At 33.3% G+C, this 20707-nt stretch overlaps 1 protein-coding gene across 4 annotated transcripts in view; it reads left to right on the top strand.

Annotated features, from left to right (window-relative positions):
• pde4d (phosphodiesterase 4D, cAMP-specific) overlaps positions 1 to 20707 on the top strand; it is a 153094-nt gene that overhangs the window by 88266 nt on the left and 44121 nt on the right. Inside the window, exons 1-2 of one of the 4 annotated variants that reach the window (XM_056463864.1) lie at positions 4954 to 5045; positions 9565 to 9982. The exons of 2 other annotated variants lie outside the window; for them this stretch is intronic. In XM_056463864.1, the coding sequence (XP_056319839.1) occupies positions 9924 to 9982 (59 nt within the window). In that variant the 5' untranslated portion in view covers positions 4954 to 5045; positions 9565 to 9923. Of the gene's footprint in view, positions 1 to 4840; positions 5046 to 9564; positions 9983 to 20707 lie in introns of those variants that run through there. One more of the 4 variants, XM_056463863.1, reaches the window with a different exon arrangement.

Raw genomic sequence — 20707 nt, 5'->3', positions numbered from 1 at the left:
TAAACTTGCCAATTTTGCACAATCCATGCCTGAACATGGTCTTAACTTGGAGAAGAAAGTCACATATTCTAAAAGTTGTAACATTAAATATTAAAAGTTTAATGTCTTTCAGGGTGTATTTCTTTTCCAATACAAATATCAACCTTAAAAAAGTATGAATGTCATTTAACCTCAATGTAGACAAGTGATTTGAACATAATTAATTGGTTTATGTTTAAAAGCAAGAACAATTATTCATGAGTCGGTTTTCATTTTAAATGAGCTAATGTTTCTCACTGTTTACTCACTCTCAAGTGGTTTTAAACTTCTATAAAAAAGAAAGTATGGTGAACACAAAACAATATATTCCGAAGAATGTGTGAAAAAAAACAGCTATGACATCCATTGTATGAACAAAAATACCATCAGTGTCAGTAGCTGTTTTTTCCAGCATTCCGTATATGCTCTTTTGTGTTCAACAAAAGATAAACAGTTTTAGAACATGTTGGGGATGAGCAAATGAATTATCACTTTAAGACTTCTCTAATTGGTCAATCATGACATTCCAATGTATTTTATTTCGGGATAACATTCATTTGCACGTTATTAACAAGATATATCATCTAAGTACTATATATAATGTGTGTATATATGTATGTATGTATATATATATATATATATATATATATATATATATATGAACATACCCACTAATTGTGTGTATAGTTGTGTGTGTGTGTGTGTGTGTGTGTGTGTGTGTGTGTGTGTGTGTGTGTGTGTGTGTGTGTGTGCGTGTGTGTGCGTGTGTGTGCGTGTGTGTGTGTGTGTGTGTGTGTGTGTGTGTGTGTGTGTGTGGTAATTAGCCATGTAATAAGTGGGATAATGTACATCCAGCCAGTTGTTTTCACAGAATAAAGCCCTTCAGACTTCACCCCTCTGCTTCACATTCAGCTGTAGATATGTCTGTAAGGCTTTATTCTGCGAGAACAGCCAGCTAGATGTACATTATCCTTTATATATAACTTTATATACTTTTTAATGTAAAACTAGACAAGTGATGATGCAAAATATCACTAACAGAAAGAACAGTCAAAGATATTCAAACCTTATGGTCTTTTTTTTGTCAAATTAATGGAGATGGAGTAGTAATGGAGATTGTCAAAGTAATGGAGATTGGTGCAAAGTTGGATTTATTGAAACTTTGAAGTTACTAACAAAATGTATTAGGTGCTCTTTATAGATATAATTAAAGAGAAGATATTGATGTATATTCCATCACATTTTCTTTACTCAACCTCAATAAGGCCTTAAAGAATCTTAATTGACCTATATATTGCCTATCGGCCTCCAAATTATTAGTGTTGTCTGTTACTGATATCAGCCAAAATTTTACATATCGGTCCATCCCTTTTTAAATTTCTAACCACTCCATACTGGAAAAACCTATATTAATAAACCAATTTAAATATTTACATATTGAAAATGAAACATCTGTAAATTGCATAACACAGAATTTAATTTCAGTATGTTGTTGAAACAACAGCTCTGTCACATTTTTAATCATGTGTGTAAGAACAAAACATGAAATATTAATAATTTAATTAATTGTAATGGAGATCGGTGCAAAGTTGGATTTTTTGAAACTTTGACATTACTAACAAAACTCACTGTGTGCTCCATATAGATTTAGTTATAAAGAACATATTGATGTATATTAATCACATTTTCTTTTCTCAACCTCAGTAAAGCCTTAAAAAGTATGTACCTTTATAAAATATACAGATCCTTTTTTTTCAGTATAGTGGCAGAGACTCATTCAAATCCTCTGCGTTGTGTACATCCTGGCAATAATGTTGCCAAATTCTGTGCAAGGTTTTGAGTCATCCAAGTAGTCGTGAGTAGGAGGATTAGCACATTTATTCAGATTCAGAACATATTCAACACTTCCAAAATAGCTTTGTTTTTCTTAAATGATCTCCTAATGGTTTAATTTTATCAGTAATTGGAAGTAGTGGGAGTGTGATATAGAGATGAATGCATGTGCAGGAGTATTTTTCAGGACACTTACAGCACAGTACCATCTGCTTTCAGTGTAGTACTTCAGAACAGACTGCGTGAAACATTTTTTCTTGGCTTTAATTAATCAATTATGAATACATTTTATAATAATACATATTTGTACATATAAAATAATCATACCTTTTTATTTAAGATATAAAAGACCCTATCTGCATGTATAATGCTTGTTATTTGCATGAACTCAGTGTTCACAGGATTGTAATGGATTTAAAATGTCCCCTCAGTTTACAACACATGTGACCATAGATGACTTTTCTGATGGCACAGCATCAGGGTCAACTCAAAGACTTTAACAGGGCTTAAAGACCATTAGCTGTAAAAGGTCTTCGAATGTCTTTTCAGTTTTGAAAGAAATAAACTCCCCCGCAGCACTTTCAAAACACTAGTTAGTCAATCACTGTGCACTGGGAAATATTTCTTATGTGGTCATTGCATTTAATATCAATTTTATTCTAATAAAGTTTGCTTAAGCCTTTTGAATGTTAATATTTTGTAGTATTTTAAATTAGGGATGCACAATATCTTGGCAGGCATGTTGATATCGGCCGATAAATTATATTTTTTAATTTTATTATTATTGTTCCAATAACAAAATGAATAGATTAGAGATCAGATCAAACTCCTCTGAAGTTATGTTTTTAAAATAAAATCAGATGTTCACTGTTTGTGTTTGCCTCTTGTTATTTATTGACTGACACATCAGCTATTGGTCTCCAGATTAAAAGAGCTATCAGTTATCAATATCAGTCAAAGTGTTTCATATCGGTGCATCCCTATTGAAATTTCTAGTCTCCATATTGGAGAAACCTATATCAATGAACTAATTTAAATATTTACATATTGAAAATTAAACGTCTCGGCTGGCCCAGCTGGCATTTCTGTGTGGAGTTTGCATGTTCTCCCTGTGTTCGCATGGGTTTCCTCTGGGTGCTCCAGTTTCTCCCACAGTCCAGCCATGCAGTATAAATTAAATAAACTAAATTGGTCATAGTGTATGAGTGTGTATGGGTATTTCCCAGTACTGGGTTGCAGCTATATGGGTATGCGCTGCTTAAAACATAATCGGGAATAGTTTGCGGTTCATTCTGCTGTGGCAACCTCTAAAATAGAGACGGAGGAAAATTAATGAAGGAATGAATGAAAATTAAACGTCTGTAAATTAGATAACGTAGAATTTAATTTCAATTAAAGAAATATTAATAATTTTCCCTCTAACTAATGATTTGATTAGATGAACATTTGAGCACTTGTTGAGGGCTTGTTGAGTAGGCATTTCTTATATTGGTCATAAGAATTTCATATTTTTAATAGTGCTACTGCTGGCCAAAGATTGATCACATCCAAAATAAAAGTTTGTTTTGGCATCATAGATGTGTGTTTATTTTATATATTTATTATGCACATGTGATACAAGCACATACATAAAAACAAAACTATACAAAACATTTTTGTCACATAGATATTTAAATGCATATAAAATTTGCATCACATACATAAATATATCTAAACATTTTCTCAAATATATGCATGCATGTGTGTATTTATATATACAAAAGTAAATATACACTGCGTGCACTATATTATGTAGAAAAAAAATGTTTATTTGAATGAAGTTAATCACAATTAGTCTTTGCCCAGCACTGATTTACCGAAAAACCTATTAAATAACATTTAATACATTTTAAAATAAAATATTAAATAGTTTTATTCTAAAATTAATATCCTAAAACTGTTATTAACAACTAACAAATATTTATATTAACTAATAATAAGAAAACTATTATTATTTATAATAAAAATATATACTTAGAATTAGAGCTGAACAATATTTTTTGAGCATCAATATGGGGATCATATCGCAGTCATATAGTCATATCACAGGATTATATTATTGATTAAAGTGTAGAAGATAAAGATATTATTAAATATGATTAGTTTTATAATTATTTAAACAATGATGACCATGTTGTTTTACATTTGATTGTTCAATTTCTGTACACTGAAAAAAAATATTCAAAGATGATTCCTTGGATTTACTTGGATTTTTTTACGTTAAGTGGTTGTAAAAAATTGTATTAGGCTGAATTTAAACAAACAAATTAAGTTGAACATTGCTCAATTTAATTTGATTGTTTAAATTCAACACAAATAAATTTTTTGCAACAGATTCCCCAGAATAGCATAATGCACTGTTTATTTATTTATTTTTGCTTGTATTTTATTATAATTCATGCATAGAAAAAGACTTGATCATCCTAGTCGATCTAAATGAATAAAATCTTTCCAAATAGACCTATTCAAATCATCAGGGGAAATGATAATTATATTGCATATATCTCACAGCAAAACAATATATCGCAATGTCAGATTTTTCCAATATCATGCAGCCCTACTTAGAATATGCTTCTCAAACAACATGTCAAAATGTTTCTTACCACGCTTATCAGAATATAATAGAAACAAAAAAAATCTATATATTTTTACTGGGCAATTGTGTCTTTTCTATTAATTTTAATTTGATTTGAATACTTTATATTCATAACACACTTATCAGAATAATTACTGCAAGCTTAAACCTCTTGACTTTCCTCTTTTTCTCTGATGATTTCATTTCCACCTTGCAGTTTACAAAACCATAATCTGTTTGTCTGAGCAGATCGCATTCTTGTGACAGTTTCACGCGCAGTTTTCCAGCACTGAAGCTTGTGTTACAGACATGGCAGCTGAATGCGAGAAGGCCAGACAGGTGTTATTGGATTATGGGATGAGGTCAGTGTAGTGACGTGGACATTTTCCTCGCACAAAGCTGAAGCTCTCTTATCTGAGAACAGTCAAGCTGTCAGTTTTCCTCAGGACACCATGGCTAGTGAATCTCCAGGCAATTCTCCACTTTCCCACTTTCTCAGCTCTTTCGTTTGGAACGGCCGTCAGTTTGATATAAATTCACTGAAAGGCAAGAAACGGAAACGCTGGTTCAAATCTCGCAGGTACATGAGCTCTTAAATATTGAATATGGTTTACCTTTTAGAATCTCTTAGTAGGCCACACTAGTCTTTAAAAGGTTTAAATGTTGCATAGCATAGATGTTCAATTGCATTACCTTAGTTTAAAACATTTTAATGATCTTCGAATTGATATTTTGATGCATGTTTTTGTTTTAGCACTTTAGTGATTGAGTAAAGATGCTAAAACCGCACTGGGACACATTATATAATTGAACACTGGCTTAATTTTCATAAATGTTAAATGGGTCACGTTGTCACCTTGATATATCGGGTTGTCACGTGTTTTCTGTGTTGTCATTGCTGTGATTATTTTAATACATTCAGCTTGCTAAAAATAGTCAGGAAATTTAATTAAATTATTGGTTAATTATTTATAAATAACTGAAAAAGCTATTGTGTACTTGTATATGTGTTTACATTTTCATCTTGTTATGAAAATGCTTTTATAAAAAACAGTAAATCAAAAAAAATTAAATTAAATAAGTGGTATTAAATGACTTAAAAGTATTAAGAAATATTTTTTACTAAATAAAGATATACTTTGAATATTTTATCCATATTTAAAAAATAAAACATTTCAAATCACTTTTAAAATAAATAGTTTAAAATGAATGCAAATTATTAAGTAACTTTTTATCTTTAAGTACAGATATACTATGAAAGAACTCACCATAGTTTTCTATATTTTAATCCCCATGTTTAGCAGGTTTACATTTTGACGACTTCAAAATATTTCCCAATTTTGGTTAAGTCAAGCTATATTGTCATTTTGCTACATGTGTGGATATACAGTGGAAAGAACTACATAATAAACATAAATAAACAATCATAATGCTGCATAAATAAACAATTATACATATGAACACAACACTGGACGTAAGATCTATTTTAAACCCATGCTTACCTAACATACCAGGGTGTTAATCTAATTATACTGGTAATTAAACTAGTCATAAATGATGGAAAATGGTCATCAGATTTCTGCATTATATGTAATATTACATTTATGTGATTATTTTGAAGCAAATTTTTCTTTAAAAACAAAAACCTGAGAAATATTCACGGCAATAAAAAAGTGTGACAGTATTCTCTAGTGAAAACAAATAAAAAAAGTTTTTTGGGGTGAATTTATTTATGGTTGATTAATTCTAAAGTAACTTATTTAATACCTACAGTTGTATTTTTGCACTCTAACTGGCTTTGTTTGGAGATGTTCTTCTGCTATCTGCTTTAATCTGTCTTGAACACAGGGGGGCAACGATGCGCACAAACACACTGTAGATCAGCTGTTAATATTGTGATATAACCAGATAAGCACGTGTGCCCCTAAATAATCTCTTTTCGCTTTATTTCTAAATAATGTTTTTCATTGTTTAGGACTGATCAATGTTTCTCCAGAGCTAATGGCTTGTAATCGGACATTTGAAAGCTTTCACTGATGATAAAGTCAAGCCTGTTGTCTGAATGTTTATTGAAATCATCAGTAGGCGGAGCAGCTGTGTTGTCATTGGCTGACGTAGGTAATGCGTCACTGGAGCACCTCTGAGGGCTCTTGGCATGGGTTAATGTGTGAAGCGTTAGTCGCAGTGGGAGATCAGCTCCCGCAAAACTAGACAAGCACAGTCATGTGTGTTCCCTGTTCTTTGTTGAAACATTGGAAAACAGTACATCACATTCAGTACAACTTATTTTTTTTCTCATTTCAGTGATGTTTTACAAGCTCTTATTGACATTTGAGTCATTTAATGTTGGTCACTGTGCATGTAAGAGAACTAAAAGTGTTCGTAATACACTCTTAAAAACCTATGGCTCCATGTAAGATCTTAAAAGCAAGTGTTACCCCCCCCCCCCCCCCCCCCCCCCATAAAATTTATACTATATAAGCCACCTCAGATGTGGACGAAACCTTCAGCTGAACATTTAAGCAGATTTTTTTGCTGAAAATGTATTGAATATTCATAAAATGGAAGTCAATGGGTACCAACACTTTGAGAGTCAAAAAAACATACAGGCAAAACAAAATTCTTGCATGTAAATCATTGTAGAAACCAATCTTTTCAAGGCTTTGAATCAATTAATTTGCAAAATGATTCACTGTATAAGTTTTTAAGATACTACAAGCTGCTCCACCTGCTGGTCAAAGCCCTGTAAATACATCAAAAACTAATAAAAACAACATTCCTAAATACTGCTTTAATAAACCCGTTGCAGATGTTTTATGAGAAGTGTAATCTATCAAATGCAATTGGCTAATACATCTAATACTATATATATATATAGTTGAAGTCAGAGTTATTAGCCCCCCTTTGATTTTTTTTAAAATTCTTTTTTAAATATTTCCCAAATGATGTTCAACAGAGCAAGAACATTTTCACAGTATGTCTGATAATGTTTTTCTTCTAGAGAAAGTCTAATGTGTTTTATTTCGGCTAGAATAAAAGCAGTTTTTTATTTTTTAAACACCATTTTCGGGAGAAAATTATTAGCCCCTTTAAGCTATATTTTTTCGATAGTCTACAGAACAAACCATTGTTATGCAATAACTTGCCTAATTACCCTAACCTGCCTATTCAACCTTAGCCTAGTTAAGCCTTTAAATGTCACTTTAAGCTGTATAGAAGTGCCTTGGGAAAATTGGGAAAAAAATAAACAGGGGGGCTAATAATTCTGACTTCAACTGTATATATATACCTATAAATGCATAATATTAAAATATAATGTTTAGGACTTGTTTTGTTTTTTGTTTTTTAGGAGGTCCCAGATTATTAACTACTATTATTTATATGAATTAATTAAAGCTATTTTAAAGGTTTCAAAGGTTTCGGGAAGCAGTGCTTCGAAAACAGTTATCACTGTGTTTGGACCATTTGCTGAGGCTGTTTATTAATAGTAATTATATTGTAAATGTTTTGCACAAACTAATCATTGAGCTCCATGAATCCTTTATGTATTGTTTTGCTTATTTTTAGTTTGGCTGTCAAAGTGCCGGTAGACATTTATGTGAATTTTTCATTTCTGCTAAAAATCTTGGATGATTAAGTAAATGAAATTTTGTGTAATGGCAACGCAGTGGTGCAGTAGGTAGTGCTGTTGCCTCACAGCAAGAAGGTCGCTGGTTCGAGCCTCGGCTGGGTCAGTTGGCGTTTCTGTGTGGAGTTTGCATGTTCTCCCTGCGTTCGCGTGGGTTTCCTCCGGGTGCTCTGATTTCCCCTACAGTCCAAAGACATGCGGTACAGGTTAATCGGGTAGGCTAAATTGTCCGTAGTGTATGTGTGTGTGAATAAGTGCGTATGTGTTTCCCAGTGATGGATTGCAGCTGAAAGGCATCCACTCCGTAAAACATGTGCTGGATAAGTTGGTGGTTCATTTCGATGTGGCGACCCCTGATTAATAAAGGTACTAAGCCGAAAAGAAAATAAATGAATTAACTGAACAAAAAAAGTAACTCGCATTACATTTTTGAAAAAGTAATTCAAATTTTTATTTTGGCGTAGTCCCTTTAATAATCTGTGGTCACCACAGCGAAATGAACCACCAACTTATCCAGCATATGTTTTACACAGCAGATGCCCTTCCAGCTGCAGCCCATCATTGTGAAACACCCATACACACTCATTCACACACATACACTACAGACAATTTAGCTTTTTATAGCTCAATTCATCTGTACCACATGTCTTTGGACTTGTGGGGGAAACCGGAGCACCCGGAGGAAACCTTTTAATTTTTAAAAGCAATGCGTTACTTTACTTGTTACTTACAAAAGTAACATTATTACGTAGCTCGCCTTACTTGTAATGTATTACCCCCAACACTGTGGATGACTGTGTGACAAATGAAATGCTTTTGAATTTCCATGCTACACCAGATGTGCGATTTCACGCTTAAATCTGCATGAATTCAGAGTTTTTGACTACTCCTTCCCTCCGATAATTGAGAGTATATACATTTGAATACAATTATTTTTTCCCCCATTTTCTGTTTAACGGGAAGATTTTTTCAACACATTTCTAATCATAATAATCTTAATAGCTAATTTGTTTTATCATTACTATGATGACAGTACATAATATTTGACTAGATATTTTTCAAGATATGAGTATTCAGTTTAAAGTGACATTTAATGGCTTAATTAGGCAAGTTAGGCAAATCATTGCATAACAACGGGCTGTTCTGTAGGCGATCAAAAAAATATATGGCTTAAGGGGGCTAATACTATTGACTTAAAATGTTTATTTATTAATTTTTTTTATAAAAACTGCTTTTATTCTAGCCAAAATAAAACAAATAAGACTTTCTCCAGAAGAATAAATATTACAGTATAGGAAATACCATGAAAAAATCCTTGATCTGTTAAACATCATTTGGGAAATATCTGAAAAAGAATCATTTTGACTTCAGCTGTACATCTGCCAGGATCTCTCGCCTTTCATTTGTCCCTGTCATCTGAATGCTCTCTCAAACTGTGGTGTAAGTTTCCTCCTTTTGTCTCAATCACCAGAGTTGCCCTTCCCCCGTCTGTGTCACTACTACACGAGTCCGAGCAGTGAGCCCTGCAGCCAGAGAGGAAGGGAGGGAGGAGAGTACATTGGGTGGGAGTTTCAGGAGAGGGTGAAAGAAAGAAAGAGAGAGAGAGAAGGATTGTCTTGCATTATAACAGCCGGTTGCTGAGTGAAGCAAACACTGGAGCGTTTGTCCATCCAGGGTTTGAGTCTCAGGAAAAAAGGTGCTACTGTCGGTGGAGCAAACCGAGGCAGGAGCGAGTCATGTCCACGCTTGGAGACACACACACACGTGAGGACTGAAAACAAGCGCGCACCGCTGGGATTAGCTGTAGCCGCTAACAGAAGGAGGTCCAGAATGAGCATTATCATGAAGCCCCGCTCTCGCTCCACCAGTTCACTTAAGAACACAGACGGGTAAAGGAGAACTTTTCACTCTCTCCTTCTGACTCTGTTAACCCATATCCCAGTGCTTGCCGTTTCCTTCTCCCCCTCTCGCAGCAGACAGTATCTCCTTTTAAACCTCTTGTGCAACTCTCTGCTTCCTCTTAAGTTTTAAAGCCCATTGTTTTTCCACTCACCTTCCACACATTGAGTTGCATTCCTCCTGAGGAATTTGTCTTTTGTTTACATTCTCTTTGCTCTGAGTTTTTCATTTGCCCTCTGTCTCTCTTGCCGAGCTGTTAAAGAGTAACTGTGGGTCACATTTCAAAATGTCTGGATGAATTATATGTATGTGTGTGTAGTTTTAAATAAATGTAGTCAATCAGAAGCAATTAAAAACAACATCTAATTAAGTTTCAGATTATTTTAAATAATTATAAGGGTGTAATCCAGTGTCTTTAATGTTTTAAATAATTTTAAGGGTGTAATCCAGTGTCTTTAATACTTAATATTATCTACTATAGATCCAAAATGTGCATTGACCAAATGTGACCTGTGTGTGTGAATGTCTTAAATGCATTTGTTCAGTCAGAAGCAGTTTAATACAACATTTCATTAAGTTTTAGATTGTTTTAAATAATTATAAGGTGTGTTATCCAGTGTCTTAATGTTTTAAATAATTCTAAGTGTGTAATCCAATGTCTTTAATGCTTAATATGCCTTACTATAGATGCAAAATTTACCAAATGTGACCCGTGTGTGTAAATGTCTTAAATAAGTTAGTTTTCAATGCATTTTTTTCACTCAGAAGCAGTTTAATACAACATTTAATTCAGTTTTAGATTGTTTTAAATAATTATAAAGGTGTAATCCAGGGTCTTTAATGCTTAACATGCCTTACTATAGATGCAAAATGTGCATTAACCATATGTGACCTGTGTGCGTCTGTGAGAATGTCTTAAATAAACGAATTAAGTTAGTTTTGAATAAATGTATTCGATCAGAAGCAGTTAAATACAACATTCAGTTAAGTTTTAGATTGTTTTAATTAATTATAAGGGTGTAATCCAGTGTCTTTAATGCTTAATATGCCTTACTAAAGATGCAAAATGTGCATGGACCGAATGTGACCCGTGTGTGCGTGAGAGAAAGAATGTCTTAAATAAACTAATTAAGTTAGTTTCAAATAAACATGTTCAATCAGAAGCATTTAAATAGAAAGTTTGATTAAGTTTTAGATTATGTTAATAATTATAAGGGGTGTAATCCAGTGTCTTTAATGCTTTAAATAATTCTATGGGTGTAATCCAGTTTTGAATACATTTCTTCAGTCAGAAGCAGTTTAATACAACATTTAACTAAGTTTTAGATTGTTTTAAATGATTTAAAAGGTGTAATCCCGTGTCTTTAATGCTTAATATCACTTACTATAGATGCAAAATGTGCATTAACCAAATGTGACCCGTATGTGAGAATGTCTTGAATAAAAGAATTACGTTTTTTTAGTCAGAAGCTGTTTAATACAACATTTAATCTAAGATTTAGGTAGTTTAAAAAAATTATAAGGAGTGTAATCCAGTGTCTTTAATGCTTAATATCTCTTACTGTAGATGCAAAATGTGCATTAACCAAATGTGACCTGTGTGTGTGTGTGTTAGAATGTCTGAAATAAAATAAAAAAATCGTTTTAAAAACTTTTTTTTCAGTCAGAAGCAGTTTAATACAACCTTTAATTAAGTTGTAGATTGTTTTAAATAATTATAAGGGTGTAATCTAGTGTCTTTAATGCTTAATATTGCTTACAGTAGATGCAAAAAGTGTGTTAACCAAATGTGACCCTTGATCACAAAACCAGTGTTAGGTTTCACAGGTATAATTTTGACAATCCGCTTGTTAAGTTTGAAGTCACGCGAAGCGGTTTCCGGGTCCGAGTGCTCTATCAAACTGTATGAGCAGACTTATGAAATGGTAATAATAAACGTTTACAAAGCGATGTAAAACTTTCGAAAATCACAATCACAATATATATGTCCATGCCTAATATCCGATGGCCAAAAAGTGATTCATTTTTTATAAATTGTATCAAATTTTGGTATTTGTGATGCAGCAAGCCCAGAGATTATTGTGTACACTATGACTTTATATAAAATTCACTTTAAATGACTAAAAAGTGATCATAAATGAACATTTTCTCAATTCAAATGAGTAGCGGCTTGGACCCGGAAACAATATAACATACAATACCAGCACGTCACCACTTAACAAGCGGATGACATACATTGTATGGGTCAAAATGATAAATTTTACTTTTAAACCAAAAATCATTCAGATTTTTCTTATTTTAGGTAAAGATTTTGGGTAAATTTGCTACCGTAAGTATATCAAAAATTAATTTATGAAATTTCTTGTGAACCTCTTAAACTCCAGATTTTCAAATGGTCACAATTGTATACATTTTGTGAGCATGATTAGATAATATGAAATATGTTTAGATTTATCCATTATAATCCAACTGAAAATACCTGTATATCAACCAATAATATATCTAATATGTTTGTGCAATCACCTTATAAACAAATACAAAAAAAAGAAAGAATGTCTGATATTTCCACATGAGGAGGCTGCTGTTGCTGGATTGCAGCATATTCGCGAGCAGTGCCAGAGGGCAGATACCTCACCCTTGTCTCTCTTGTCCCATCTTGTCCTCCATTTGTATGTGCTTATTTTAGAAGCGGGTGCTGATTGTTTGTAGCGGATGGATTATTTTGGTACAGCACTGTTATGAGTCTGTTAGCATGCACCGTGCGTGTGAAGTATAATTTGAACAGTCATCCGTCAAACTCAGAGATACTGCATATTGATGATTCACAGGAATATTTTGGTGCATAATTTTGTTCTGTTTGTGTCTGCATGTTTACAAAGTAGGTTAGCAAAAAAACAAGACAGGTTACAACCCCCTTTTGCTGGAGGAATGCAGTATGAATAACAGCTCTCAGCTAAATAAACAGGGCCTTGCGTTGAGAATGCGTGTGTGTGTGTGTTTGAGTGTGTGAAAAAAGGTGAAGAGGTCAGAATAAAGGAAATCTCACTAATATCTTAATGATGTCATTGGTGTTAGAACGACATACGTGTGTCACCGTGCGCTTCCTCCATCTCATATATTGACCCCATTGTCTGCGTGTCCTGTTTGTTTCGCTGTATTGTAATGTATGACAGTGAGTCAGTGCATGCCAGACACACCAGTCAGTAATTGACAGCTGCCACCTCATATCCTGTCATTCATACTATTGCATTTTTGTTTTGTGTCATAACAAACTATTGAATTCAAACACTATTTTGTTATATTATGCACACAAATGAAAGTTGATCATTATTGAGCTTAAAGGGATAGTTCAGCCAAAAATGACAATTTGACTCACTATTTTCTATCTGTCTCAAGTGGTCCCAAATATGGCTGCACGAAATTGGAAAAATCCAACATTGCTAATATTTTAATATTAACAATCTGACAATCTAATATTTTGTTATTCTACGATATATATTGTCATATGAATACAATTTCACCAGATGACTTGAATAGCTCTATTTGGAAAGAAAGTATCATTTTAGATCCATTGGGTTGATCCTGTATGGAGTGCATCTACATAAAATCTAATAAACAATCCACAAGCATTGAGAAATACAATATAAAAAAAAAGATACAATTAAACTAAACAGTGTTTATTGTTTTTTAGAGTCTAAAGGCTGGTTTATTCACCTTATTCTCCGTGTACAAGCGGGCGCAGCCATTTGAATCATTTTGGCTCGAAACTTCCGGTCTCATTCACTTCCATTCAGTTTTAGACGTTAAAAACAGCTCGTTTTGCTGCTTGGTGTTGCAAACTGATATTTTCTTATTATATTATTCTAATTTGTCTGTATTATAATGCAAACACTTGTTTGTAGAGTAAGTAGTTTGACCGTTTTTTGCCGTTTATTATTACTAGTCATTTCTCCCATAGGCAACTGAATTGGAAGTTCTAAAACAATCGCAAAACTCGCACACTTCCGCATTTAAGAATAAGGTCAATACTTCTGCGTCGAGTGATCGGCGTGACATGCCTTGCTTGTTTATGTTGCTGTGTAATAACACCTCCGAAACACTAGCTGGCAGTAGGTTATTATGTTCCTCTGTGTCGAGTTTCTATGCAGGTGTTTTGTTTTTTCTGAATGCTACCTTAATGTAGAAGTAGCCCAAACTCTCTCATTCAGAGGCGGGAACTGGCGGATGTGCAACATTAATCATAAAGTAAACACAAAACAAAAGTTTCCATGGTTTCCACGGGACTCGACACTTGTAAACACTTGCTCCATCGGGCTCGCGGCTCTCAGCACCGCCCACAGTCATCACAGACACCAAGTCGATCCATCACGGTAAAGTCTAAAACAGATATGGGGCCGGCCGGAAGTGCGAGATGCACATCAATACAGCAGCATTTTTTATGACACTGTATAACAATAATACATTTTTTTACAGTACTATGACGGTTGGGTTTAGGGTTGGGGTGGGGGTAGGAGTTAAAAAATACAATTTATTGAGTAATTTTATAGATAGCATAAATAATACTCGATACAACTACTGTTTTTATATTACTGTGATGGTTCGGTTTAGGGTGGGGTAGGGGTAAACATTATAAAATACAATAAATGGGAAACTTTATAAATTATATAAATTATTCTCGTTAACTTCTGGTCTCAACCATATCTGGTCTAGCAACAACCATCAATCACAGAGTTTGCGCTACGCATTGTTGCGATTTGTAGTTACATTTTTCAAGAAGTACTCGTCAGCGTCGGTGTCAGCCACTGTGAGGGCTATGTGACCACAAAAAGGCTGGGCTGGAGCATACCCGTGCGCAAGACACAGAAGTATAAATCAGCCTTAACAGTACTCAGGTACAGTTACAGAATAATACAAATTGAAAAAATTATTAAATAAAGCTTTTTAAAGTTACAAAATGTACAATTTCTTATGCCTGAATCCTTTTAAAATCACTATACAGTCACGGACCTCAAAAAATGCACACAAGTGATCAATTATAATACATACTCAACATTGCAGATCCTGCCATGTGACTATTGTGATCGACAAATTAAGTTATCGATGATGAGATGATATATTGTGCAGCTCTAGTTCCAAACCTTCATGGGATTTTTTTTTCTGCTGAACCTTAAAGAATATATACTAGAGAAAGCTGGAAACCTGAAACCATTGACATCCATATTAACACATACAGTAATATGGAAGCCAATGGTTACTGGTTTCCAACTTCCTTCAGAATATCTTCTTTTGAGTTCAACAGAAAAAAAGAAATTTAGTTTTGACCAAGGTGAGAAAATGACATTTGAAAAGTTAGTTTTGGGTAAACTATCCATTTAAAACTAATGAGAAACATGATTTTCAGTGTTTAAGTGTGTTTCAGTGTTCCCTGGTGAATCCAGAAAATGTTAAATCAACACAGTCACTTTGTTTTAATAAACATGTGAAAAAAGAGCAGTTCAGATTTCCTTCCACTATAGTAACATATGAAGGGGATCATGTTGAATATATTACCATGCCTCAATGGGCACATTTCCACCCATAACCCTCCGTTTCTGTTTACTCACTATTGCAGAAAGACATTATCTGTATACCATAAAAGCATGATCAATGTGTTAATGTTGGATCTCCATAGATATCTGGCATCAGAGCCACTGAAGACACTGTGGCAGGATCTCAGAATTGTAGTAACATCTTTATCTGCATCAGAAAAGAGTAGAAGTACTGTATATTAGGGTTTTTTTCCATTGAGTGGTACGGTTTAGTACAGTATGGTATGGTTTAGTACGGATCAGGCATGTGTTTCCACTGCCAACATTACAATTACTTAGTAGGCATTGTAAATGCAGAAAGATACAACCAACATCGTTAGTAGCGTCCCTCATACTTTCCTCACCTTTAGACGTGACTTGAAATGTCCCTGAAAACAACAATGGAGGACAAAGAGCAGATCATGTTCTTGCTTCTTAGCATGTGACTGTTTGTCACAAGAAGACAACAAGCTTTGTTTGAGCTCGGGTCATCCATGGTTCATTGCTGCGCCCATTCATTTTATTATTATGGTGTCATCTTTCAGCTATTTTTTTAAAACTGCTTCTATCCGTATTGTTGTTCCCTTGTCTTGCAAATGACGAAAACCAAATAGCGTTCAGCTGCGAGTCTAGCTCCACCCATTTGCTACTATGAAATTCATTTGCTTTATTGTTTCAGTGCGAACACATGTCAAGGCTCCTCCTTTATCATTTGCTTTTAAAAGGAGACCCAAATATGGGCAACTTTGACAAGCTATATTCAGTGATTTATGTTTTTTTTAAGCTAAAACCTCACAGACACATTCTGGGAATACCAGAGATCTTATGAAAAGAGTCATACTGTATGTAGTTTTTAACACAGGCAATGGTTCCATTTCTAATATCTTTCAGTGCATGAAGTGTGTCTAAATCACTGGCTGGATATACAGTAAAATAGGTTTGTGTACTTATGACTTGAAAGACAAGATGATGAAATAGATGGTTCGTTTATTTTATTTTATTTTTTAATCATTTGTATTTAAATATAAGTATAAAATATGAAAAATTCCGATCATATTAATATACATAAAAATAAATAACATAGTAAAAATAAAGACAAAAATGACAAATGAAATATTTTTACACAAGATAAAACATTTAAAAGACATGATTATTTCAGTTGTAAAGGAGATACTTGATTATTAGTTTGATTTGAAACTAAATGAACTAACAGGAATTGTTTTAATAAGATTTGTAAGAAAACAAAAAAACTTAAAATGATCGATTAAATTATTAATTAAACTGTTACTCAGTAGTTGCTCTGTGATTTTAAAATCAGTTTCAATTAAAGAAATTAGCTAAAAAAAATAGTCTGACAAATAAAATGAACGTTGATAAAAAACCTAAATAGCTGAAACTTAAAAAAAAATTTTTTTAATAATTTTACATTTTTCATTTGACTGAACTCAATTTTTTAATAACGAATTTTTCATGCGAATTTGCCACTAAACTGACAAAACATAAAATAGTTATGTTTCCTTAGTAGATCAGGGTATATATTAGGATATATATGAAATATTGTTGGTTTTGCTAACAAAAAAAGGTACAGCCAAATGTACAAAACTGAATAATTACCCGAAGTGAAAATTGCTCCTTATCTACTCTCACTTCTGTAGATTTATGTGCCCTCCAGAAACTTGCGTTCTGTGAATGAACGTCGCCTCGTGTTTCCATTCCCAAGAGGGAAGAAATCACTTTCCCGAACTTTCGCATTCAATCTGCCCAGTTGGTGGAATGAATTCCCTAACTGCATCAGAACAGCAGAGTCACTTGCTGTCTTCAAGAAACGACTAAAAACTCAACTATTTAGTCTCCACTTTCCTTCCTAATCTGTAACTGCCTCTCTGGCTATACCACTAACTGTACTCTCTCAAAAAACAAACAAACAAAAAAAAAACTTACATTACTAATGCTTTGCTTCTTGACTTTACACACCTGAAACTTGCTTATAGCACTTATTCACTGCTGCTCTTATAATTGTGTAAATTGCTTCCTTGTCCTCATTTGTAAGTCGCTTTGGATAAAAGCGTCTGCTAAATGACTAAATGTAAATGTAAAATAATTCACTCTCCTAAATCCTCTTGCATTAGCTTTTTGCCTATCTAATTTTAACAACATTTATTTTTATACTTTAGCTTGATTTGATTCATGAATTATTCTTGTGTGCTATTTTCATCTGTGCGTCTCTTTTATTTGTCTAATTTGAGTTGTTCTGTCTGGTGATTGACAGGAGGAGGGTCACTGTTTTGGGATCAGTCTTCCTTATTATTACCACCTAAAAACATTATATCTGGTAAATTCACTTTGCATGGGGTCTCCAACCGTCAGTTTCCACTTTTCTGAATTTCCTGTGCTCTTTGTTTCTCTCTTATGCACTAATGGACCTCATGCTATTAAACAGAGCTCCTGAGGGCAGGCGGTTCATTAGTGATCGACAATAAACTTCAGAGATAATTACAAGAATGTTTAACAGAGCAAGGAGTTTTTCTCAATATTTCCAATAATATTTATTCTTCTGGAGAAAATCTCATTTGTTTTATTTTGGTTAAATAAGTTTTTATTTTTTAACACCATTTTAAGTTCAATATTATTAGCCTCCTTAAGCTATTTTTTTCAGTTGTCTACAGAACAAACCATGGTTATTAAATGATTCACCTAATTACTTGCATAATTAACCAAATTAACCTAGTTAAGCCTTTAAATGTCACTTTAAGCTGTATAGAAGTGTCTTGAAAAATATCTAATCAAATATTATTTACTGTCATCATGGCAAAGATAAAATAAATCAGTTATTAGAAATGAGTTATTAAAACTATTATGTTTTGAAATGTGTTGAAAAAATCTTCTCTCCGTTAAACAGAAATTGGGGAAAAAACATGGGGGGTTGGGGGGGGGGTGGCTAATAATTCTGATCTCAACTGTATAGTTTCAATATTTATATATTAAATATATATTATTTTATTTTATAAAGTTGATGTTATTAAAAAATACCTTAATTCCTTAATTTAGCATTGCTAGTCTTTTGGGAGTCTTTTTGTTTTCGCTGTGGTATTAGTACATTCGTTTAGTAGTTTAAGATTTTAAAAAAGTTATATGCTTACATAAAAAAGTTTTAATATTATTACTAATCTTATTATAGTCTTTTGTTTTAAATTCAGGTTGTTTGGGAAGAAATCAGGTTTACAGTGTCAGACAGACTTTTATTTTTATTTTAAATGCTTTCTCTTTTCACATTACTGGGACATTTGTGAGCAAGAGGTTTTGCTTTATTTAGTTTTTGTTTTAAGTACTACAATAAATTGAGTTTTAAGTAAACAATATATTTTCATTCATTCATTCGTTTTCTTGTCAGCTTAGTCCCTTTATTAATCCTGGGTCGCCACAGCGGAATGAACCGCCAACTTATCCAGCACATATTCACGCAGTGGATGCCCTTCTAGCCGCAACCCATCTCTGGGAAAACCAATATATTTTAAGCAATTGAATTAGTGTAGGCTTGAAAAAAATAACAAATATTTTAAAAATGGTTTAATGACATTATTTTCTGTAGCGTTTTCATGTTTAATGTAGATTTAATGTAGGCTTTTTTAGTTTTTCAATCATCAAACATCTATTATTTATCATTTCAGTTAACAGAAAAGATTTTAAGCTGGCTTTCAAATCTGACTTTCATTTAACAAGATATTTGCTAACAAGAGGTTTCGTGTTCAATTACTCCGTATGGTCTTTTAGCATTTTCATCTCAGTGTTCGAGAAAGGTCATTTTTATTTTTTTTCTGTCATTGGTTGAAATAATTTACCAGTTATATTTATTTTGAGTAATGTTCATTTAGTCTGCACATCTGGCTTACATTTCTGAAGACATTTGTGAGCAAAGTTGTCCTTTGTTGTCCTTTGGCATTCTTTTATTGCATATTATAAACAGCCCTCAAAGTATCGTTGAAGTTTCTGTGAGAACTCTGTGAACTTCCTGAGCCTCGCTAGTGTTGACTGGTGTAATAATTAGAAACGATTGCTGTAGTACCAAAAACAGAAGTTAGCAGCGAACAGCCTGTCTCAATTAAAGTGGCTTAAAGTGCTCAGCCGAAGGGATTGAGCCGAGCCTCTACAGTACAGCCACACAGATGGACATCTCATGCCAGAGACAGTACAGGAGGGAGCCTACGCTTAATTATCCCTTTGAGTTCAAATGCACAGACGCACGCACTCAGAACACTGCAGAATGGATTGTGTAACGTCACCTGTAATCATTCTTGTAGTGTTTTAGGGGATTTACATTTCTTCTGAGGTTAAAATATAATAGATATATAATAAACCCTAATGGCAAAACTGTGATTTTGAATTTGGAAGAAATCATCAGTGGCTTACACAATAAAAACACAGCTTTGTGTACACTGAAAAAAAATGTCATTATATTTACTAAATTTAAATAATTAATATAGACTGAATTTAATCAAACAAATAAAATAGAGTAATGTTCAACTTAATTTGTTTGTTTAAATTCAACCCATATAAACTGTTTGCAAACAGATACCTTAAACAAATTCAATAAATCCAATTATTCTTTCTTCTTCAGTGCATGTGTCTGTGTGTGTTGTCCACATAGTTTTGGATTGACTAATTTGATAAAAGTTAATGGTCCTACAGTAAATTCTCTAGAAGTCCTGATAAGTTTGGAAATGATTTCCTCTTGCCTGCTTTGATAAAATCAGCGGTGTCTGGAGAGATTCCACCCTTTAAAATCTCTGGAAGTCGTTATGATTACTTATCTTTAAAAAAAAACTGTTTAATGTATTGTGTTTTGCGTCACACGGTGCAGTTTGACGTCTGAAGAGCTTCAAGTTTCTATCCAAATCCAGTAAAAAAATGTACATCCAGATTAAACTCAGACGCCCGCTAACCTCTCAGGTTAACTGAGCTGCTGTTAACTCTACAGCTTGAGGTTTCTCGAATGTTTTGAGATTTATAAGCACAACAGAAACCAGTTTTGTAAGATGTATGATGAATTGAGAAGTTTATTTGTATGTAACGCTGATTTAGAGCTGATTTGCTATTGTTTTTACTCCATATGACACAGGTTTGCTTAAAGGAACAGTTAATTTATCTCTA

Source organism: Danio aesculapii, chromosome 8, assembly GCF_903798145.1.
Source record: "Danio aesculapii chromosome 8, fDanAes4.1, whole genome shotgun sequence".
Lineage (NCBI taxonomy): Eukaryota > Metazoa > Chordata > Actinopteri > Cypriniformes > Danionidae > Danio > Danio aesculapii.
The sequence above is the reverse complement of the archived record's forward strand: the minus strand, read 5'-3'. Positions and strand labels throughout refer to the sequence as shown.